We start from the raw sequence: 23,982 nt of genomic DNA, 5'->3' as shown, positions 1-23,982 counted from the left end.
ATCTGATGATTATAATTTTAAATATCAATACTTCAACGCTGTTAAGATTTTAATAATTTTTTTGCCATTTATTTCATCGCAAAGTATTCAGTCATCCAAAACAACTTCATCTGCGTGATCTTTGACCTTTTATTCTTACTCAATTAAAGTCTTACAGGGATTTTTCTTTTTTACATCTTAAATGTCAATGTTGAACCTCCACTGAGAGAAAAGCAAGGCACAGATTGTCATCACATTATTCAACATGATGCTTTTGATCTTTTGCAGGAAGTTCTTTTTTTCCCTTCATCCAAAAGCCTGAACATTTTCTAAAGAAGGGCTACTGCGAAAACCCTGTGCTCACTTGCCAGCTTTCAGATGAATGAGAATGCTAATGATTTAGTGAAAATGGTAATGGTTTCAAAACTAAAAGGGAAACATTACTGGAAGAATGACAAATCTCAGAGAGAGAAGAAAACAAAGCCCATGAAAGAAAGAAGAAAAGAAAGCAAGAAAGGCAGGAAAAAGGAAAGAAAACAAAGTAAAAGTAGGTGTTGTTGCTACAGCAGTTGTTTTTGATGTTGTTGTATTTGTTCTTTAGCAAAACACAATACTGAAGAAAATGCACACAAATGTCAGGGGAAAGAAAATAAATGCACTTGAAAGATCGGGAAGAAAGCAAAACTGTTTAAAAGTTTGTAAAGTCAACATTCTCACTTTTCTCCCAATAAAATTAAAAGAGTCTCACATTAGTCTATTTTGTTTTATCAACTTTATTTCTAAAGACAGAATCGGCTTTCTTTCCCTATTTAAAATGTTTCTGTGTAATCTTTCTAGTAAAAACTGTAGGAAAATACCATGTACTTCTGTTTTAAAATCTCTTATCAAAATAAAAATAACTACCAAAATCTCAAAGTATTATGTTCTTAACATCCAAGGATATGGAAACAGAAATAAACAGTGAGGAATATTTCGAACCTATGGAAGACATTTTCTAAGAATTCCTGTGTCATTACCATGTAATACTGGGATCAATTCTAGGAGAAAAATCTTAAGGAAACATATTAACCTTTGAATTAATGTCACAGAAAGTCCCACTATAGTCTGTTTTTACAAATGACAATTGCGTTGACCTTGAAAATCTTCAAAATGGGCATTTTCGGGTAGAACTATGTTTTTTGGGTCGTTGTTTTCTAGAAATGAGTTGTTTGGCTGTTTTTTTATGCACGTGTGTGTGTGTGTGTGTGTGTGTGTGTGAGAGAGAGAGAGAGAGAGAGAGAGAGAGAGAGAGAGAGAGAGAGAGATAACAGTAGTATTTATAGTTTCTGGACAAATGATACATTTCTAAGCCTTGACAAGTTGGAATGTGGAATCTTTGAGTCCCATTCATTTGCCATATGGTGAGTGAAGACACCTGTTTTCATCCTTTTATTATCGCTATCATGGCTAGAAAAAAAATGAAAGTTTCAAAGAACCATAATGTGCTTGTTTTCAAATTAATACAATTATGTCAATTTCTAATTTGTAAACCATTTGCATCTTAAAAAAATTTTTGTTTTCCTATTAAAGGACTAAGTTGGTTTTTAAGTTGACACTAAATAGATATTTTCAAAGCAGCAGCTGAAATCAGATTTGCAACTTTTAAAATCTAAATGCCATCCGTTTCACTCTGTTGTTACTCTAATTTAATTTCTCAGTTGGGGGCTGCTTTGGCCTTTAGCACTGATTTGTGTGAGGAAAGGCTCTCCGTGGGTTTTACACAGTTCTGTTCTCATTTTAAAAATTGACTTTGGAGTTGGTACCTTGGAAAATAATTAGAGGTAAGATGACTTGATAAAGAGGCTCTTTTGTTGCTTCCAGAGCTGAATCCCTTCATAAGAATTGGTCCTCTTGTCACAAATGCTGTGCAGAAGTATGGCAGCAGAATTCCAGCTGACCTGTCCTCATGTTGTTCACACATTGTGATGCTTGTGAAAGAGTGGACTTCAGGAGGTGCTGGTGAGTTACAGAACTAGAAGAAGAGTTTAGGTCTTATATCCCATTCTTAGAATAAAGGGGGTCTGTCTTCCATCAAGAGGAAAAGAATATGCAGGGCCACCTACATCTCTGCAATGTACTTTCTCTGAGTGGGTTTGCAAAGGATGATTCCATTAAATGACTGATTTGAAATCTTTTGTATTAGAGTTGTGTTCAGAATGATCCATAACGTGGGGTTCTTTAGATGGAGAAGAGTAGACTCTACTGCTGGTCCTCTAGAGAGATTTTTAAATTATAGTTCACAGGTGTGCCTGGTGTGTTGTTTGTCCAGGAGAGAAACCAATACAAATCTTGATCCCTTTAGTCCAAAGAAAGAGCCACATTGGAGGCAACCTGCCCGAAGGCAGGGAGAGTAGCTTGGTTTCCAAGTAATCTCTCAAAGTGGCTAATCCTAGGGGAGCGTTTGGTAAACATTAACTGAGGGAATTAACTGAAATAAATAAAACCATTGTTAAAACACACTTAGATGTTTTCATGTGTCATGGTTCATATACCAGGTGAGCCACTAAAGTTTAATATTGTTTTGTGTTTACTATATAATGTCAACAAGACCTTGTTTTCATTGGAGTCAGAAGCTATGAGTATCTAAGGAGCTATGACTGCTTATATCCTGTCCTCTATGGAAGTTATTTTATGTATTTATTCTGATTGTACCAGAATAATTCTCTAAAAACAAAATATTGAAACTAAGGATCTGTTTTACTGCACAACAAAGCATTGTGTTTGAGTCTTTTTTCCACTAAAAAGTTTTTGATTAAATGTCTATTAAGTCACATATTCAGTACATAAATATTAAGAAAATGATGCAGAAATCCAAGCTTACACTTAAGAAACTCTGCTTAATTCCCACAGACTCTCTTTTTTCACTGGGAGGAAAGGAAGGAAGAAGAGAAGAGGGAGAGAAAGAGAGAAGGAGATGGGCAGAGAGGGAGAGATTTTTCTTTGTTAGGAAAGGATGTGTTCTGTACTGTATAAGCACTCCAATTCATCCAAAGTCGTCTCATTAGAACAACCCACTGTAGAGAGAAATTTGGTAAAAAACCAGCCTGGCTCAAAGGCTCAAAATAGACTTCTTGTAATGATGCTTCATTGATAACATATTTAGTCACAGAGACCCCTAAGGCTGTATGACAGTCAGGCTCAGAAGCATCTTAACTACTAACGTAACATAAAGTCAACTGAGAGTACTTAGGTTCTAACAGTCTACACACACTGAATCCAATGGTTAAGTAGTAAAAAGTCCACACACTATTTGAAGTTGCTTAAGCCATGCTCATTCCTATACAAGTTACGAGGTAGCCAAAGAAGTAGCTAAGCATCTTACCAGAGGGCAAAGCAAAAGAAAAGGGGATCATTAAGAAAGTATTAATGTTTATTTGATAAGTGATCTGGATTATACAGTACTTTCTCTTTATATAAGTCCTTTGGGAGACCTTTGAATTGTAGGTGGCATTTGTATATTCCCCAATGGAAGGAGAATACGGTCTACTCTATCCTTTAAAAGACTTTGAATGTCAAGTGCAGAGCTGCCCCAAAGAGAGGCTAGTATTGGATACATTTGGCCTCTCTCCCAGCACCAGTGTCGCTTCCCTTTTTCAATCAAGAGATGGTTGGTACTCACAGACACCGAGCTGGAAATGACTGTATGACCTGAGGAGAGGTTAGTCTTCTAAACATCTCTATTCCACCAGGACGTCCAGCTTGGCCAGGTTATAACTAGAAATGAAAGAGGACCCCAGGCAGCACTTGAGGGTTAGTCTTTAGGTCGGTTCTTTTTCTCCTGACCGTACTGTCGTTTGAAATACATTTACTAGCTTTTGGAAGATGGGTCACTAAACTACTGATATTTTCCCTTTCCGACCGAAAATTCTGCTATTTGACGCAAGCACATTTCTTAGAAAGACGATGAGAAGCTTGCCGAGCAAGCTCACTCAAGTCCTTGGTTTTGAACACTGCAAGCAGTATGACAAGTTATATTTTTAGGTACTGAGATGGGCCACACGCATCAGTTCACTGAACTGAAGATGCCAGAGAGTGAAGTTTTCTTCTTTGATCAAAGAATATGATCGGGACTTCCCTGGTGGTCCAGTGGATAGGACTTTGCGCTTCCACTGCAGGGGGCACAGGTTCGATTCATGGTGGGAGAACTAAGATCCTGCATGCTGCGTGGCATGGCCAAAAAAAGAAAAAAAAGAATATGATCAGGGACGCTGGCCACCTCTAAGATCATCTCTGGAATGACGGTTGAAGGGATTTCCATCGTTTGGACCAGGTGTGTATTAGAAAGCTAATAAAATGTCTTCTGGAAAATTTGAGTTTTGGACCTCGCTGTGTGATGCTGTTGTGAGGGTTAAACTCATGTGTTGTTGTTAAAATGTTCTTTTATTCTATAAAGTATAGGTAAGAGGCACTTTGGTTAAACATATTATATTAATAAATACCACTTTCTCCCTTCACCATCAGAATGATATTTGTCCTGATCATTTATGGGTTCAATACTGCAAACATCTAGGCTCAGTTCTTAAAGAACATTGTCTTGTAAATGTGAATCTAACTCTATGGCATTTCTTCATCATCAAAATGTCACCAACCCTCTCCGATGAGCACCAATACCGTATTATCATGCAAGAATTCTACTTCTGACCAGGTACCCGAACAGAGCAGTCACTCTTCAGCAATCTTCTCCAGACTTAACATATTCTTTGGTTTAATTTAAAATTAAATAAGCAAATGAAACAAGAAGGGTCCGACGAAGATGAGAAGCAATCCTAATTGAAGTGAGTAGGTTACTGTCCCTCTGTCTTTCCTTCCACTCTCTCTCCAGTAGGAAAAAATGTGATTTGTGGGCTGAGCTACCCTCGGTCGTAATTCCATGCTGTCTTCGCCTATTAGAAAACTTGTCACAATAAACAGTGTATTCATCATTCTTCAAGACTACCAATTAAAACCTTTTTAGTAATAAACTGTTATACAATGAATAAACAATGTGATAATTGCACCTTCAAGACATACTAATATAGCAACAATAGACTCCTCTTAAACTTCTGAAGGGGTCTGTTAGCACCGTTGAATAGGTTCATCTCTACTGTGTAGAGAAAATGCCTAAGGTGAGAAGTACATTCCTCACCGTCCGTCTATGGCTCTGTGTACATCTGGATACATACTTGATGCCTTCTGGGCAAGAGGAAAGATGTGGTCTGTGGTCTGAATTTGTCCTTTGATGCCTGAACGAGTGGACAGCATGCAAATCAAAGTTCACTAGTACAGTCAGGTCCTCTGAGCAGCTTTGTCACAGAAGTCCCCAATTCTCTGCTGTTGACAGAAGCACTGGGTTTCCATTGTCTTTTCCTGCACACTTGAGGAAAAGGCTGAATTCCACCTGTGGCCGTCAAACCTCTGAGCTGTCGCTGCGGTGGCCCCGCGGGGGCATCATGGGCTCGGTGCTGCCGGAGCCCTTGGGGGTGTCCTTTCTCCTGCCGTTCTTGCCCTGGCGCATCATCACCGCCATGGCAGTGAGGCAGAGTGCGAGGAGTCCCACCGCGACACCTCCCACCACCGTGACCAGGCTGACCTCAGAGGTGGGACGGTTGAGCTCCCGGGGGAGGACGCCGTCAGGAGGAACCCTCCCCTGGGGGATCTGCTTCCTGCTGCTGCGGTCCAGGGCGATGTGCTGGATGTTTGTTCCTCGGTTGTTTTCAGCCCCGATTTCCCACACCAGCGGGGGTGTGCTCCTGATTTCCCTCTTCTTCCGGCTCTTGGAAGTTGCCTGGGGCTTCCCTTTACTCACCAGAGAGTGGTACTGGTACTCCACGCTTCGTTTGCCAAGGCCTCGATTGGCGTTGTCTTTGGATCTTACTGTGTAGATGGTGTGTATGTACCATTCTCGACCCAGAGAGACCTAGGAAACACGACTCTATTCATCAGAAAATTAAAGCCTATGCCAACCTAAAAATTCACGACTCTGCAAGAGAAACTCATGGCACAGATAATAATCATTTAACTTAGTCCGCAGAACTCACATCTGTAATATTTTTACACGTGTAGTATGCGCAAGGCTTTGTGTAAAGCGCTCTATAAAATATGCCGTGCCGCTCTTAAGGGAGCACGTGGTGGTAAATATTTGGTAAGCTATGACTTGTCAGAGCTGCAGAGAACTCCGGATCACACAGTCTAACTTACTCATTTAAAACATGAGCGAATGACACAGATATAGAGCGTAAACCAGTGGTTACCAGTGGGAAGGGAGGGGGGGCAATATAAGGGTACAGGAGTGGGAGTACAAACTATTGGGTGTAAGGCAGGTTCCAGGGATGTATTGTACAACATGGGGAATACAGCCAATATTTTGTAATAACTGTAAATGGAGTGTAACCCTTTAAAAATTGTACAAAAATTAAATAGTAAAAAATGAGTAAATGAGAATATGTAGCAGTTAAGTGACTTGCCTAAGGTCACTGAACTAGTTAGTATCAGAGGCAGGACTAGAGTCAGACCTTCTGAACCTCAAGACTCTTTCCCAGTATGTCTTGCTGTGTATTTTACACATAAGGCCATAGAAAAGGTCAGTTTTTCTGCTTTTCAGGGTTTGTGAAAAGAAGGCATTTTCTGATGGCTCTTTGAAGCCTTCAGGATTTAGAAGAGGTCAAGTGCCTTCAGAGTTAACATTAAAAACAAAAACAAAACAAAACAAATCATACTTCTTAACTTCCTGTTTGAAAAGATTCAGAAGAACAGACATGCTTTCTCAAGCATCCTTCTTTACGAGGAATAAAGATAACATATTTCTCCAGCCCATCCTGTCTGGACAATTTTCAGTAAACATCCTAAAAGATGCACTTGCTCCCCCAAGGATTCACAATGCGGACACATCTCTAATTTGTCTCATTTGTCTGCTCAGTGTTATGGTCTCCTGGGTCTCTTTTTACCTTCTATCTCTAGGTTAGAACTTTCTATCTTCATTTATAAAGTATTTAAGAATAGAGATTCCATTACTCAGCCATAAAGAGAAATGAAGTTGAGTTATCTGTAGTGAGGTGGATGGACCTACAGTCTGTCATACAGAGTTAAGTAAGTCAGAAAGAGAAAAATAAATACCGTATGCTAACACATATATGTGGAATCTAAAAAAAGAAAGAAAAGTTCTGAAGAACCTAGGGGCAGGACAGGAATAAAGACACAGACATAGAGAATGGACTTGAGGACACGGGGAGGGGGACGGGTAAGCTGGGACGAAGTGCGAGAGTGGCATGGACATATATACACGACCAAATGTAAAATAGATAGCTCGTGGGAAGCAGCCGCATAGCACAGGGAGATCAGCTCAGTGCTTTGTGACCACCTAGAGGGGTGGGACAGAGGGTGGGAGGGAGACGCAAGAGGGAAGGGATATAGGGATATATGTATGTGTATAGCTGATTCACTTTGTTATAAAGCAGAAACTAACACACCATTGTAAAGGAATCATACTCCAATAAAGATGTTAAAAAAATACAACCTGATTTAAAAAATAGGCAGAAGACCTGAGTAGACATTTTCCCAAAGAAGACATACAGATGGCCAAAAGGCACACGAAAAGATGCTCAACATCATTAATCATCAGAGAAATGCAAGTCAAAACCACAATAAGCTGTCACCTCTCACTGGTCAGAATAGCTATCATGAAAAAGAACACAAATAACAAGTGTTGGTGAGGATGTGAAGAAAAGGGAACCATTGTATACTTTTGATGGGAATGTAATTTGGTGAAGCCACTGTGGAAAACAGTATGGAGGTTCCTCAAAAAACTAAAAATAGAACTACCATATGATCCAGCAATTCCACTCTTGGGTATATACCTAAAGAAAACAAACATATTTATTCTAGAAGATATATGCACCCCAATGTTCATAGCAGCACTATTTACAATAGCCAAGATATGGAAACAACCTAAGTGTCCATCAACAGATGAATGGATAAAGAAGATGTGGTATATATATGTACAATGGAATACTACTCGTCCAGAAAAAGATTGAAATTTTGCCATTTGTAACAACACAGATGGACTTGGAGGGTATTATGCTCAGTAAAATAAGTCAGACAGAGAAAGACAACTACTGTATAATACCACTTATATGTGGAATCTAAAAAATAAAACAAACTGGTGAATATAAGAAAACAGAAACAGACTCACAGATACAGAGAACAAAGTAGTGGTTACCAGTGAGGAGAGGAAAGTAGGGGAGGGACAAGATAGGAGTAGGGGATTAAGAGGTACAAACTACCACGTATAAAATAAGTAAGCTACAAGGCTATATTGTACAGCACAGGGAATACAGCCAATATTTTATAATAACTATAAATGGAGTAGAACCTTTAAAATTGTGACACTATGTTGTACCCCTGAAACTTTATTCTATTTCAAAATAAATTTCTTTATATTAAAAAAAAAAAAAGAAGAGAGATTCCTGGGCTGTGCACAGTTGTTTCTCTGAGTCCAGCAGTTCACACAAGATCACCCTTATAAAGGTGGCCATAAAAAGTCAACCGAGAGGAGGTTTCGAACAATAAGAGCAGAGTTCCCAACCATCAAATTTAGATTTATATTCTGGACTGAATAAGGGTCTTCATTACATGTAGACTTAAAATAACATGAATACATTAATAAACATAATAATAGCTAACATTTATGGAATGTTCACTAGGAGCCCAGGAGGGTCTGGTGTGGTTTACATGCGTTATTTTACTCAAAGTTCACATTAACTCTACGCAGTATGACAATTACTGCCTTCTACATGGGAGACATCTGAGGTGCTCAGATGTTAAGTAACTTGCATGTGGTTACACACCTCTTGTAAGTGACCTTGTTATTGGCCCACCTGAAAGAGTGGTGTTGAGTCGACTTTAAATCCATCGGATCCAGGCTGATTCACTAACAAGATAGCTTCAGGGTCGTCCACTGCCAGTTTGGCGTTAAACAGGACATTTCCGAAACTGGTGGCTTGTGTCTCCGGCTGAGCTTTGTCCTTTAGGCAATAAGGAAAATGAGGACTGATGCAGATAATGCCAACTTTTGCAAATGCAGAAGGTTTTCCTATTAGTTTTGTGCAAGTACCAATTACAGTAAGTCCCCTACACATGAACTTTCAAGTTGCGAACTTTCAAAGATGCAAACCTGCATTCGCGTGTCCAATCACATAAATTAGTTCACGTCTCTGGGGTACATTGTCATGCGCTTGCATCCTCTACAAGTGGTTGTGCTTTTGTGTACTTTACCGTACAGTACTGTATAGAGTGCGGTAGTACAGTATCTTTATTTCAAGCCCAGGATGTCCAGAAATAAGCGTAAAAACAGCAGTGACATAGCGGCTACGGTATAGCTGATTGTGTAAGTTGGGCATCTAGGCTAACTTTGTTGGACTTATGAACAAATTGGCCTCACGAATGCGCTTTTGGAACAGAACTCATTCATATGTAGGGGACTTACTGTACCATAAAATGCCACCGTTTGGTTTCCTTTAAAAAGATGCTGTTGTTTTAAAACAGAAGACAAAGACCATTAGCTTTGAGTAGTATCTAGCCAGTTCACTGTTTGGGCCAAAGCGCTTACCACAATTTTAAATCTATATAGGAGTGAAGGAGAGTCAGCCAAGCAGCCGTATTCTGCGTTCTGTGGATTGTACTTGGGAACGTAGCCGTCAGCCCCGGTGCACAGGAACACCTTCTCGATGCTGCAGTAGAAGGAATCGCCCAGATTCTGGACAGGATCCACCATGACCCGGCCATAAATCGTATCGCCTGAAACAGAGACGTGGAAATGTTATTTCTGTTAAGTGATAAGGTATGTCTATGTGACACTGCAAACAGTTTGTGACCATAATGACACTAGAAAGCATTTCCTTCTCTTTTTGCGTTAGCTTCAGGATCTGGTCCGCTCCCAGGCCTCAGAGGAGGCCACTTTGCAGACGAGCACAGGTACTGGAGATTTACTGACCCTCCACGTGCGCAGCCTGTAGTGGGAATAACCTCAAGGCTTGGCCTATCATTTTTTTTTTTTCCAGACATAACTTTTTTCTGCTTTATAACAAAGTGAGTCAGCTATACATATACATATATCCCCATATCTCCTCCCTCTTGCGTCTCCCTCCCATTGGCCTATAATTCAACGTTCATAACATCCCATTGTGGTTAAAGTCCAGTTTACATAAGTATAGTAGTTGCCAAGAAATAGGCAAATCATTATAGAATAACACTAAAGAGAAAACATCAATAAAAAGCTGAATTAGCTTTGATTTTTAAATTAAAAAAAATTTTACTGAAGTATAGTTGATTTACAATGTTGTGTTAATTTCTGCTGTACAGCAAAGTGACTCAGTTATACATATATATATATATATATATATATATTCTTTTTCATATTCTGTTCCATTATAGTTTATCACAGGATATTGAATATAGTTCCCTGTGCTCTACAGTAGGACCTTGTTGTTTATCCATTCTGTATATACTAGTTTGCATCTGCTAATCCCAAACTCTTAATCCTTCCCTCCCCAAACCCAGCTTTATTTGATTTTGAAAGAGGGTTTAAGGAAATTCCCTGGTATTTCATCATCTCTTTCACAGCTACTACTGAACACCTACCATGTGTACTAGGTATTTTGCTAGGTTCTGGGACTATACCACTAAACAAGACAGGCACAACCCTTGCCCATGAGCTATATATTCTCATGGAGCCGCAGTATTGGTGTGTATGCAAATTGAAAAAAAAACATTCAAGGAAAAAAATCCAGACTTGTTTCAAAAGTCATTTAGATAAGGGAAATAGAGGTTAACTTCCCCAGAATAAAAACCATCCTGTAACATATATCCAATTTCAGTGACCCCTCCCTGCCAAAATGATAAAGACCCAGTTACAATCTCAAGACCATAAAGGAGGTTATAATTGTTCCCCTCAAACACGATCCCAATAAAGGACGACAGATACAATGGCAAACAGATGAGCAGGCGTCTCACGTGTAAAGTGATACCTTCTGCAAAGGCAACATCACTCTCCTGTCCAAATCCCATGGATCCATCAGACAACCAGAGACTCTTCTTGGAGAGTAGGTACATTTGCGTGTTCAAGCTAAACTCAGCTGCCACTGGATCACTGACCTAAAACCAAGCGTAAAGGCCCGTTTATGTGTTGTTGATGGTTCTGGTGGTGCACAAGCACATTCTTTGCAGATACACACATGCATTGTACGCTGACATAAAGAATGGTAAACACTGCACGGAAATGTTCATGTCCAGCCAAACCACCTTCTTAGGGAATTGTAACACTGACTTTGTTCTTCTTAAGAAGACAAAACGGTCAAGGTTACATCATTTTTCGAATGGGACTAACTAGCATGGCTTGAGCTCATTTCCACTGGTTTACTGGAATGTATAAGGGACTTGTAAACAGCGGAAGGCCCACATTTAGTCAGAGTTCTTGGGCAGAAGATGCCATCACATTTCTTTTAATACATACTGGCGATTAGGCACTCTGAGGTGGCATGAGCTACAGGATATTTATCCTCCTTGATGATCAAGGACAAGATGAAGAAGTACAGAACTCTGGGGAAAATTCTCAAATCTCCAAGGCAGCAAACTCCAGGAGGAGATCAGATCCCGTAAGAAAAAAAATAACCCTTGCATACTCTTAACCTGTGGATTTTATATACCGAACCCACAAGGGATAAAGGGCAATTCTTTCTTCTTTCCTCCTCCCTTGTTCCCTTCCTGCCTGACTTCCTTTTTTTCCTCAGCATGTAAGAATTGAAGTCATTGGGTGAGAAAAAAATTTCTTTTTTACTGATGAAAGTAAACTATGACTTTAACCAAGTGGGCTTCTACGTGGGAGAAGATTCTATGAGACACACCTGTTGGAATCGGATGTCAAGGTCAAAAGTGATAGGCTCTCTGGGGTTGCAGTGGACTGGCAGGCGGTACTCCTGGTGTGATGGAGTGGTGCACGGCAGCAGTTTTACAGTATACGTCCCCGAGTAGTCACGTACCTTTAAGGAGCAGAGACGACATTCGTGTTTTTCATTTAAAAAGCTGAGATGTAGTCAAAGGCAGCAGCAAGGGAAAATTAAGAGCCTTAGTCACTTACTGCAAAGTCAGACACAAAGCTCCATTGCTGGACTGGCTGGTTATAGGTTGGTTCACTCCTTACGAGACGCAGGGAAAACATCAGACCTGGGTGATCAACTGACATGATCATGGAGCTGGTGAAGGCCGCTAGAAAAATGCCAAGAACAATAATGGTCTAGTGGTTAAAAGAGTGCATGACGGTTTGGAGTTTTCAAAGTGCCTTATGATCCCTTATTTGCATGTATTCTTATCATAAGCCTGCAAAGTAGCAGGGTTGGTATAATAATCCTCATTTTGCAGTTAAAGAAACTGGGCTGCGAGCGATTGTGTGACTCTCCCGGGATCACACAGCTGGGCTGTGTGCCTTTGATTCCTAATGCAGTGCTTTTTCCACTCTATATAATGCTGCCAAAAACTAATTGTACAGAAATGCTCACATAGTTCAGGGCTACTTTCCAGGGAGGCACAGCCGTTCGATAAAGGCTCACTATGCACTGAAGCTATGAACAGAACCTCGGGCTACTTGCTCCCACAGAGCCAGGCACACCCAATTTATACATGGAGGCTAATTTTAATTAGATTGCCTCAATCATATCTAAACAAAGATTCAGTCTCACAGAAAGGTAGACACGTGGAAGAGAACTGTAAAGACCAGGAAATCCTCATTTTCCGGAACAGTCAATTACAATAAAGCAAAATGATTCTTTTTGGTTCTGTATTTCAGAGCTCAGACTCACAAAAATACAGCAAACTGTCTTTCTCTTCCTGAATTTTCAGCCTTATTCTCTCCGTCCGACCCAGAAAAAAGAAGGACACAGAAGACAGCGCGTGAATTACTTCCCTCTTCCAATCTGACATGAGTTGGCACACCAGGAAGATGTGCAAACCAGTTTAGTAATGTGGAGTCAAATAAAAAATTATTTCTAATGAAATGAAACTTTTTATAAAAGCTTAGACGTGAGTGACTGCCACATTATGGACATTCACAGCACAATTAGTAAAATTACATGGCTAACACTTAACATAATTAGCTAACGTGTCTGAAACAAGTGTAATAGTGAAGTGGTACTTCTGTCTCCATCATAAAGTTTTCTTACAGTACCTAGAAAAGAGCTGTGCTCACTGAACAAATGACCTAAAATTCAAATTTTTGGACAACACATTTGAAGTAGAGAATGGGAATGTTGTGGCTATGTTCTCAATCTAAAGGAAAACTCTTAAAATTAACTCAGTAGAGTTTTCTTTTCTTTCTTTATTTTTTTGGCCATGCTGCGCGGCTTGCAGGATCTGAGTTGTCCGACCAGGGACTGATCCCAGGTCACGGCAGTGAAAGCGTGGAATCCTAACCACTAGGCCACCAGGGAACTCCAAGTAGAGTTTTCTTTTAAATTTACTTCAACCATTTGGTATTTTCTCTAAAATTCTACAGTGATGATTTTGTAGCTTATAAGACGTAGCTGAGCAATGATCAAGCCCTCATGTAGATATTTGTACATACGTGGTTCGTTTGAAATTAAGGGCTTCAAAGCTCATAAGGAAGCATGCTGGAACGTGTGCAAATATGGAACAAGTATATCCTTGTTGTGTGGGGAGCGGCTATTTAAGGGTAATGGGGCTTACCGGGATGTGACAGCACAAACAAGCCATGGAACTGAGCCTCTGTCTTGAAGTTCACGACCAAACGCCCCTCTTCACCGATGCGCATGCTGGTTGGGTAGAGAGAACCTATGATGGGATGGGACACAAGAGTGGGAATATTGGTGACCAAGGACTCCTAATGTCTGGGGTTTCTTCCAAAACCAAATTCAGGTTCCTCTCATCTTTAAGCATTCTAGCCAAAAGGTATTACCAGAAAAATTCGGAGTGATCAGAGAGGCAGAAATATTCTTATTTTGTTTTGTTTTGTTTTCTAACAGGAAAAGCTGTCTAGAAGGCAGGCAGAATAGAATAAGGTCACATGAATGAGGTCCATATGAAATATACAGAGTGATTACAATAGGCCAAGATATTTCTTAAAGCTTTAGTCTATAGAAATTAAGCTGTAAATTGAGAGACAGGAGGAACTGGTCAAATTTTGAAGATTTGGACATGTAGGTGGAAACAGGTTTGTGCTCTCCAGAGTAATTCCAAATGTAATTTCATTATTCCAAATTAATTGATTCCAAATTCCAAATTAATTTCATTAATGGCTTAATGAAAACTCCAAAACTTCCCCAAGAAATTTAGCAAGGTGACCAAAGTTGGCTACAGATAGAATAAGGAAACATGAGATCCTGATGTAGAAGTTGAGAACCAAGGGATGGATCTGCATTAAGATTCACTTAATATACATTTCCTAAGGCAAGATATGGAATTAAAACATTTGAAACCGTCTAGACTGATCACTTAGGGTGAGTGATCATATTACCTTTCACATAGCTTTAAGGTAATTTTAATCTGTTTAAGACAACACACTTTGAGATGTCCTATCAACCGAATTTTCCCTCTGGCTCGTAAGAAGCAATGATGGTTAGACATGCGTGGAGCCTGAACAGCAGTATGTGCCTGAAAAGAAACAGCACTAATTCTACTAATGGATTCATTAGCTTCATGCTTGTGGACTTTGAATTATGATTCTGACATCAAGACTGAAACAAAGTTATGCAGATGATTTGGGGGCCCAAATTGCAGTGGCACGCACCACCACTGTTCCAAGACATTCAGCTAAAGTATTATAGAATAATAGAATTTTTTAACTGAAAGAAAATTAGAAGTCTAGTCTATCTTTCATAAGAAATTGACTGCCAAAGGTCAAGCAATATGTTTGAGATCACACAGTTAGTTAGCTATAGACCCAGAACTAGAATCCAGGACACAGTTTATACTGGGCTTTAAAATGCATCTCCCATTTTCATAAACAAAAATGTGTAACTTTTTCTTTGGGGTTCATTCCTTACTTTCAGTTGGAACTTTTCCCTGTCCACTTTCTAAAATCTAGAGAGAGAGAGATTGTGTGGAGTAACACATGAATGATTAATCGCCTAAAATGGACATTATATTTAACAGTCACGTATCATGCAAAATTTGATGCATTGATATAATTTAAAGAAGTTTTTCCATGACAGAAATGATTTGAAAATATTGACTATAAAAATAAAATACATTGAAAGATGCTTCTATTATTTTTAGCTGCAGTAAAAATTTCTCTTAAGTCATTCAAATAGGTAAGAAAACTAGCTTTCCAAGTCTCTGTTAGCTCACCTTGGAGTTCAGCTTCTGGGGGGCTGACAATTCCATCAGTCCACAAGATGGCAGTGTCATACACGAAAGTCAGACGAAGCTCTGACTTCAAGTCAAAATGCTGCCAGCCTCCTACCCCAACGGGGGAATGGAACACGTAGGAAACATACAGAGGGACTCGAAGAGTCACATAGGACTGCACTAGGTTTAGGACCTAAAACAATAAAATTGTATCTATCAACACGAGTCAGTGTTGCTAATGAAACCAGCTTAATTTTGTGCAAGCCATTTTCTCCTTTCACTTATCTGAAGGTTTTGAGTTAATCATTGAGGAAAGGAAATGACAGCATTTATAACACTACTGTCCCGCTCACTTAATTTGGGAGTAATTAAATAGTTATTACTCTACTACTTTCCTTTGCAGCAAAGGATAGGCAGCAGAAATCTTTAAGCTAAAGTACATTATTTTGAGCATACTAAAACAGTGCTTTTTTTTTTTTGTAGCAGCTTTATTAAGATATAGTTCATATACCATGTAACTCACCTATTTCAAGTGGACAAATCAATGTTATTTAATATATTCAGGGAGTTGTGTAACTTTCACCGCAATCACCGCAAACATTTCACCGCAATGTTTTAGGACATTTTCATCACTTCCAAGAGAAATTCCATCTCCATTAGCAGTCATCCCCTTATTCCATCCTCCCTCCCCAGTCCCTGGCAATCACTAGCCTACTTTCTGTCTCTAGGCATTTGCCTATTCAGAACATTTTACATAAATGGAATCACACAACATATGGTCTTTTGTGACAGGCTTCCTTCATTTAGCATAATGTTTTCAAGGTTCATCCGTAGTGTAGCATGTTTCAATACTTCTATTACTGAATAGCATCCCACTGTACGCATATACCACATTTTATTTATCCATTCATCAGTTGATGAACATTTGGGTTATATCCACCTTTTGCCTATTATGAATAACAGTGCTCTAAGTTACTTTTAAGTTATTATATAGAGGAAGAGGAAATAAAGCAGCAAAGACCTGAAAGCAAACATATTTAGTAGTGACATGTAACATTTAAGATTCCATGTAATATTTAAGATGGCTCAAAAATAATTAGTTGAAGTGTCTTCTTACAATTTATACTTTCTTCTTTTGTATTTTGCAGGTGGACTGGGGTCATGGAGGATAAGCTAATAATTATTTATTGAGCATCTACCACTTTTCAGACATCGTGTTAAGTTCACAAATAAAGCTACTCAATGTTTTCATTCTTCCCCATAGTTATATTTATATGTATGTGTGGATGATTGAATGAACGGATAGAGAGATGAAGGATAGAAAGAGAGAGAGAGGAAAGTTAAGACTCAAAGAAATAAAGCAAATTTCCCACTTCCTTCTGTTGTAGCCCTGCCAATAATAGACCCCAGCCTTTGGCCCATGCTTTTACTACCCTTTCACACTTTATCGTATTCCAAACCAAGCTGAGGGTGGTCTTAAGGTCACCTAACAAAGGTTATCATCCTTAATTCTCAGAATAGCGCGGCAGAATAGCAGAGAAAATACAACTATCTTCTTTTACACAAGAGGAAATGGGCTGAGGTCACATCATACTGCTTACAAGTTTGAGTCAGGTTTTCTGATAGGTCTATTTCTCCTTCCACCCTGAGGTGGCAACAGGAATCATACATGTGAGTTACTGAATAATCTAAAACATGATAGCTCTTAGTTATCATTTTGTCATGGGGTTAAAAGTAAACTCCTCAAATCACCAAAATGACAACCTGAATCACCAACAAAAATGTATCGAAAGAAAACCATCCACCAAGCAAATTATGATTCTCAGCTGTGTAGTAGCTAACACTCATCATCTCCTAACGTGGTCGGCAGGAGAGGCGCCTTTGCACTGAAGTCCTCTGAGATAGCAGTTTCTAAGGGTAGCTATTCCTGCAGTCATTGAGGAAGGGATCTTGAAGTGCAGTTTTGACACCCTGACAGTGTAATGGAGAGTAATTGTCAATCCATATGCCACTGGTAATTAAGATGACTATTTCATCCTGTGATTTTAATAAACACTCATCAAAGAATAGGCTGTAGACATGGATTTCCAATTAAACTTTCTAGGTGCTAAAAATAATTTTGCCAACATTACATTCTATCCATCAGATGTTACTGAGTGTGCTATTTTGGAGAGAACTATTAACATGCACATCCTAGGAACAAGTTACTTGGCTCCCTGACGAATTCTTACGTGATTCCATTTGATCCTCCTGGTAACCTAGAGTTTGATCATTTCTGGACATGGAATCGGCATCTTATTGCATTTTCTTGTTCACCACAGCCAGGTCTTTTTGTCTGCTTAGAATCTCTGTCTAAAGGAATTGGAGCCTAAATGGGACTAGGCAGATCACCCAGGTCACTTACCTGTTCGTTCCTGTAAAATTGAAGAACACAGTGCAATCAATGTAACCTCTACAGCGGTCCCCAACCTTTTTGGCACCAGGGACCGGTTGCATGGAAGACAATTTTTCCTGGGAAGGGGGGGCGCGGGGGGATGGCTCTGGCGGTAATGCGAGCGGTGGGGAGGAGATGAAGCCTCGCTCGCCTGCCCGGCCGATCACCTCCTGCTGTGTGGCCGGGTTCCTAACGGTACCGGTGGGGGACCCCTGCTTTAGATGCCATCTTAATGAACCCTTCATTTTCTTTCAGCCTATTCCACAGGACTTTTAAAAGTATTTGTTTATACTGAAAGAAATGTATGTTAAATCTGGTATACTGCTCTTAAAGAAACTGACATGATGAGTGAGTTTACACATCCTTACTGATTTGTTTCTTCAACAAAGGCAAACAATAGTTTAAATTCCATATTTAAAGGGAAAGTGCAAAGTGCAAATGACTTGTGAAAGGTACCATACTGATATAAATTTCTATCACTACTAGTAAGTGACTAATGATGGGCAGCAGGTTTATATTTGGGGAGATATTGCCTGTTGAAGGGACAAGAGAAAGTCTGCTGATCTGTGTTAGATGGTAGAAAAGGGGAAGAATAGGAAGAAAGAAGAGTACCCCAAGAGAAAAATTACATTCACAGTGCTGCCCAAGGTGGAAAGTATTGTTGAGGAAAATTGCAGTAGTTTTTTGTTTTAATTTTATTTTTGGCTGCTTTTGGGTCTTCGTTGCTGCGCCCGGGCTTTCTCTAGTTGCGGTGAGCTGGGGCTACTCTTCGTTGCGGTGTGCGGGCTTCTCATTGCGGTGGCTTCTCTTGTTGCGGAGCACGGGGTCTAGGGGCGCGGGCTTCAGTAGCTGTGGCTTGCGGGCTCTAGAGCGCAGGCGCACTAGTTGTGGCGCACGGGCTTCATTGCTCCGCGGCATGTGGGATCCTCCCGGGCCAGGGCTCAAACCCGTGTCCCTTGCATTGGCAGGCAGGTTCTTAACCACTGCACCACCAGGGAAGCCCAAACTGCAAGTAGTTTTAATTCCTCACTTATTTTGGACTTGTAGCTGAAGCTATTCAATTTACATATTATCTTATAGATATTTAAAAATTCTTATAGAAGTAAGCAATAGAGGTATGTAACTAATAAAAAGTAATCCAGATTTACTTTGCCCCTTTGCAGCTTTCACTTGAGCAAGGCACTATTTTACACGTGTTGAACTTAAGCCACAGAGAAGGTAATTGGCTTGCCCAAGATTATTCAGTACATTCAGGACTAATACTCAAGTATCTAGACCAGCACTGTTCAATGGGATCGTAACGTGAGCCACACATGTAATTTTAAATCTTCCAGTAGCCATATTTCAAAAAGTAAAGAGAAGCATGTGAAACCAATTTTAACAATAGTTTACTTAACCTAATATGTCAAACATATTGCATTTTAATATGCCATCAATATAAAATAACTAGAATGTAATATTTTACATTCTTTTTTTTTTTTGTACTAAGTGGTGTTTTTTGTTTTTTTTTTTTGCAGTACGTGGGCCTCTCACTGTTGCGGCCTCTCCCGTTGCGGAGCACAGGCTCCGGACGCACAGGCTCAGCGGCCATGGCGGGCCCAGCTGCTCCATGGCATGTGGGATCTTCCCGGACCGGGGCACGAACCCACGTCCCCTGCATAGGCAGGCGGCCTCCCAACCACTGCACCACCAGGGAAGCCCCTGTACTAAGTCTTTGAAATCTGGTATGTATTTAACATGCACAGCATATCCCAATTCGGACCAGCCCCATTTTAAATGCTCAGTGGCTACACATGGCTAACGGCTACCATATTGGACAGCACAGATTAGACTCTTCTACTCAAGGTCTTTCAATTAGACCACATATATTGAAAACAACAATCATTTCAAAATCTTTGATAGTCATGCGGCTACCCTACTTTACGCAGGACAAGTGATTTGTGCTTACTTCAAAGACTGAAAACTGAGCCAGACCCATTAGAACCTTATCTGAGGACAACCACTGGTGGGGATTTCCCATTGGCTGGAATTTCTTTCTGTTGCTGCTTTTGTTGCCAGATGCATGTCTATATCATCAAGACGGTGGTGTCTGTGAATGTGTAAAGAAGGCTCATAGATCTCAATAGCTTGAAGTCTCAGTAAAGTGTGTACTTAGCGACTCAGTGGAAGACATTGTTTTAACAAGTTAGAATTCTTAGCCAAGGTCTCTACGTAATAGCAGTCTACACATCCAGGAACGGCTGGAAGGAAACTTTGGCTTCTTTCCAGTTACAAGCCTTTCTGAAGGGCTGTGATATCAGAGATGCACAAGGGACCTTGGAATGAGGGAGGGTCAATACTGGTCCACAAATTCTTTAGGATTAAGGACAACTCTATGGGATATTTACAGTATAGGATTATAAATAATCTAAATGACCAGTAATAGAAGAATATTTAAATAATTACGATGGTACAGCAACAAGGTGAAATATGTCGTAATCAAAAATCATTTATGTGAAGAATTTTCCTTGTCATGGGAAAAGAATCACAATATGTTAGGTTAAAAAGCAGTATACAAAATGGTATGGATAATATTATGCTGCTACTATTAAAAATGTGTATGTATATTGAAAAGAGACTAGAAAATATGTCTGTGTACAGTGATAGCGGGATAATGAGTGAATTCCTTTTTATACTTTTTAGTTTCCCAGCTTTCCATGGTAATATCTTTACTTTCCATTAACCAAAAAACCTACACCACTAAAAATATTAATTGACAAATTTGACACAATAGGAAGCAACATACTTCATGAAAGTTATACATTTTGGATTCTTCTTGCCATTTCTTGCAGAATGATTTAGAGTGGCTTACATCTTTAAAAAAAAAAAAAGATTAAACCAGTGTACTAAGTAGAAAATAATGGAATGGAAAGAGATGACTTCTAAAGTGTACTCTAGCCCCAAAGGTCTATGTTTCTAAATCAAACACATAGTTTTTTTAAAAAAGGAAAATTATTCCATTAACCAAGGAACTCAGAAAAAATACGTATACTTTCCCAAAATCAGGCTATGTCTTCTCATGAGTAAATTACAATGTCATATGATTGGAGTTGAATTTTTGTAACTTAGTCATGCTCCTTGAATGATGTTATCAGTTGCTGTTTACCTAACAAGGTGAGAGTTAAGATTCTGACTTTTTAACATGAATAGTCAGGCTGATGAAAGGTGAAATGAACTGAAGTTCTTTCGTTTTAAGAGAAGTTGTTTTCAAGAGAAAAACTAATCAAAAATATCCAATAGTTTAAAAACTTAGTTTAACATTACTGACTACTTTGCATCACAAGTGTTTTTCATTGTGTACCCAAACAAGTTAAAATTTTATTTATAAAATACAGGTCACCCAAAAAGGTGGAGCGGAATAATTTATTTTATTTATCTCTGTTTTTCTTTTCCTGCTATATCTGTTTTTACATTTTAGAAAGTAACTATTAGGAGGGATTTTAGTGGTGAATATCATTAGAGAAATTCCAAGTTTCTTCTTCTTGGCAAGTAAAATTGTTAACTTTTATAAAAGCAAGTATTCGACTCCTATAACTCGACTTGGAAGGAGTTTAAGGTCTGTGTCTGGTGTCCTCACCGGGTACCCATTTGATCCCTTGCACAGAGTAGGTGTTCACCGATTATTTCTTTAATGAATGAATGGGCAACAAACGAGATGGAAAAAGCAGAACTGGTCTTAATATCAGCTAAAGCTAGTTGTAGTCAAACTGCATAAAAGTTAATAAAACTTCATTTATTAACTTCACTTATCTGCTGTGAACAGATAACTATCTTGGATATTTCCGGTGATCCCTCAGTTTGGTAACTCTCTGTTACAAGTGAAATAATTTGAATATGGGAGGTTAGAGAAGGCAGAAATCTTTAAGAGTGTGTTAGAAACCTCTTTTTAATCACAAAATAAAATGCAGGGCCCTGGCAATATTTCCAGGCAGCAGCTTTAGCTACTAAGAACACTAAAGATAAAAATCGGTTTGTATCATGTTGTTCCCGGCAGAAGCAGTTACCAGTTAGTAAAATCTGTTTGCATGGTGATTACCTTGATCTAAGGTGGCAAGTCTAGAAAAGGACCAGAAGAGGGAAAGACACATCTATTAGCTGCTTGGCCAGGGCAGTATGGAATTGGCAGAGGACAAATAGACCTGGGGTTATTTCTGTTCTTGTACAAAGAACAGAGGATAAAGTTTCTTTGCCTTTCTTGCAATTTCATCTGTGACCATAACCATTCCTCACATTCGCCCAATTAAATGACATTTAATTCACTCAATTAAATGTCCAGATAAGTATCATGATGTGGTTAAGAGCACAGGCATACAAACGAATTGAACTGGGACACGTTATTTGAAGTCTCTTTGCTTCAGCATCTCCAAAAATGGAGACAAAATTCATATTTGTCTCACAGTGTTGTTTTGAGCACAGAATTAGTGAAACTATGTAAAGTACTTACACACGATGACAGGCATATAGTAAATATTAAATAAATGTTAGCTATTACTATTAGTAGTAGTAGTAATATTATTAGATATTTTCTCTTCTCTAGAACCTAAAACTTGTGAGGAAAATTAAGAAAATATCTCAAAGAGTTCTATTTCCTTTACTTTAATATGTATTTTCTTCTCCCTCACCTACATTTAAATAATGTTATGTGTCAGGGAAGGTGAGGATATAGGAGAAGATCTCAATAACTAGAGAAGTAGAAGTTCAAACCCAAGAAAGTTGGGGAAAACGAGAGAGCCATCTCTGAGCTTCACTTTATTAGATGCTATTGCAATTCCATTTACACTGAGGCTTTAAGAATTTTGTCACAAGAACCTGAAATTTCAATGATTTACACTGAATCTGGTCACGTCTATTATGTTGATCATCATGCTTATGTTACTACGTTTATTTTCAACAATGCGAAAGCAGAAAAGTCCTTTCAGAAGAAACTCATATAACCAGCTGGCCATCTTACGCCTCAAGGTAACACAAGCCAGTTGGGAACTGGATGGTTCAATAATTCTTATACTGCACTGTCTCTTCTCCCTAAGTAGAAAGTAACATAAAGTGTTCAGGCAGGCAAAACTTCACTGAACCCAGCAGTTGCCAGTTTTCACCTAGTGGAGTAGAACAGTCGATAGCTCAGCTACGGAAGCAGGGTAATGACTTTTCTAGTTAGCAGTTGTAATGGGAAAAAAAACCTGAACTTAACTAAAGAGAGGAACAGTGATTTTAAAACTCCAGCGAAGTAAAATCAATTTAGCTGAGCATTTTATAGTGAGGATTGGCTGGAGAGACGGATTTCCATTCAAAATGCCCTTGATACACCAGAAAAGTGGGCAGAGATAGGCTTAAGTAGGATAAAGCTTAAGTAGGATAAGTGCAGGGTTTTCACTAGGGAAGCCTGTCTGGGTTGCACGTATGAAAGACAGAAAATTACCGCCATTTGCAGAGAAGATAGAAAACATTCTTGAGGCTAAAAAGTGACCACAGACTAGACGAGACCCACAGAGACGCTTCATGGGATGAAGTGCTTTTTAACAAAGAAGACCCAGAACTACAATATAATCCTATTACTATGTCCCATTTCGCTTATGCCAACAGAGCCTGTGATTTCAGCAAGATCCTGAGAGAAGAGCATCCAGAAAGAAAACAGGAATGATTTAATAATGGATTGAAAACAGGCTCTGGGAGGAACGGCCAAAGGAATGGAGATATTTGACCTATAAAGGAAGAGGCTGAAGTAGATGTGTTAATATGAGTCTTTATTCTGAGAATAGGACCTTTTTTCTTTCACGTTTCTTCCAGGTAGCAAAGACAGGGTGGGAAAGAGGGACTTGAAGAGGTAACACTTATGAGGGTTTAAGTAACCTGCCCAAGAAGACGTAGCTAGAGAATGTCAGAGCCAGACATAAGTCCACATTTCCTTGATTCCAACATGCAGGCTCTTTCCACTGTTCTACACTGTCTTCCTGTTGGTGTTTTTGCTTGAGATTTTTAGTAATTCATGCAAGTTTCTGGATATTTTGTTGCTTTTAGAGGAGACAGAGATAAAAGTCTCACTACCTTGGAGCCCAACAGTTCCCAGACATAACATGTGGCCATTAGACATCAACGCCAGCAGAACCGGTCAAGATTTACAGCTTTGCTCTGGAATTAAACTGATAGTTACTGTCTACATTTCC

General features: G+C 39.3%; 1 protein-coding gene and 1 long non-coding RNA gene across 4 annotated transcripts in view; one reads left to right on the top strand and one right to left on the bottom strand.

Annotated features, from left to right (window-relative positions):
* Positions 1-653: 653 nt before the first annotated feature.
* The window catches only part of FREM2 (FRAS1 related extracellular matrix 2), a 158,291-nt gene continuing 134,962 nt past the window's right edge, over positions 654-23,982 (bottom strand). Inside the window, exons 17-24 of one of the 3 annotated variants that reach the window (XM_019936699.3) lie at positions 15,349-15,541; positions 13,729-13,833; positions 12,128-12,255; positions 11,895-12,029; positions 11,019-11,145; positions 9,602-9,789; positions 8,871-9,017; positions 654-5,914 (exon numbers count right to left, since the gene is read on the bottom strand). In XM_019936699.3, coding sequence (XP_019792258.2) covers positions 5,405-5,914; positions 8,871-9,017; positions 9,602-9,789; positions 11,019-11,145; positions 11,895-12,029; positions 12,128-12,255; positions 13,729-13,833; positions 15,349-15,541 — 1,533 coding nt within the window. In that variant the 3' untranslated portion in view covers positions 654-5,404. Of the gene's footprint in view, positions 5,915-8,870; positions 9,018-9,601; positions 9,790-11,018; positions 11,146-11,894; positions 12,030-12,127; positions 12,256-13,728; positions 13,834-15,348; positions 15,542-18,717; positions 22,844-23,982 lie in introns of those variants that run through there. The other 2 variants (XR_002176668.3, XM_073795094.1) reach the window with 2 other exon arrangements.
* Positions 4,190-17,189, top strand: LOC141277029 (uncharacterized). Its single transcript, XR_012327597.1, has 3 exons — positions 4,190-4,288; positions 9,623-9,832; positions 16,497-17,189. It is a non-coding gene; the product is annotated as an uncharacterized lncRNA (long non-coding RNA).

The sequence above is a fragment of the Tursiops truncatus genome, chromosome 18, assembly GCF_011762595.2.
Source record: "Tursiops truncatus isolate mTurTru1 chromosome 18, mTurTru1.mat.Y, whole genome shotgun sequence".
Classification (NCBI taxonomy): domain Eukaryota; kingdom Metazoa; phylum Chordata; class Mammalia; order Artiodactyla; family Delphinidae; genus Tursiops; species Tursiops truncatus.
Note: the sequence above shows the minus strand (reverse complement) of the source record. Positions and strands in the feature narration are given on the sequence as shown.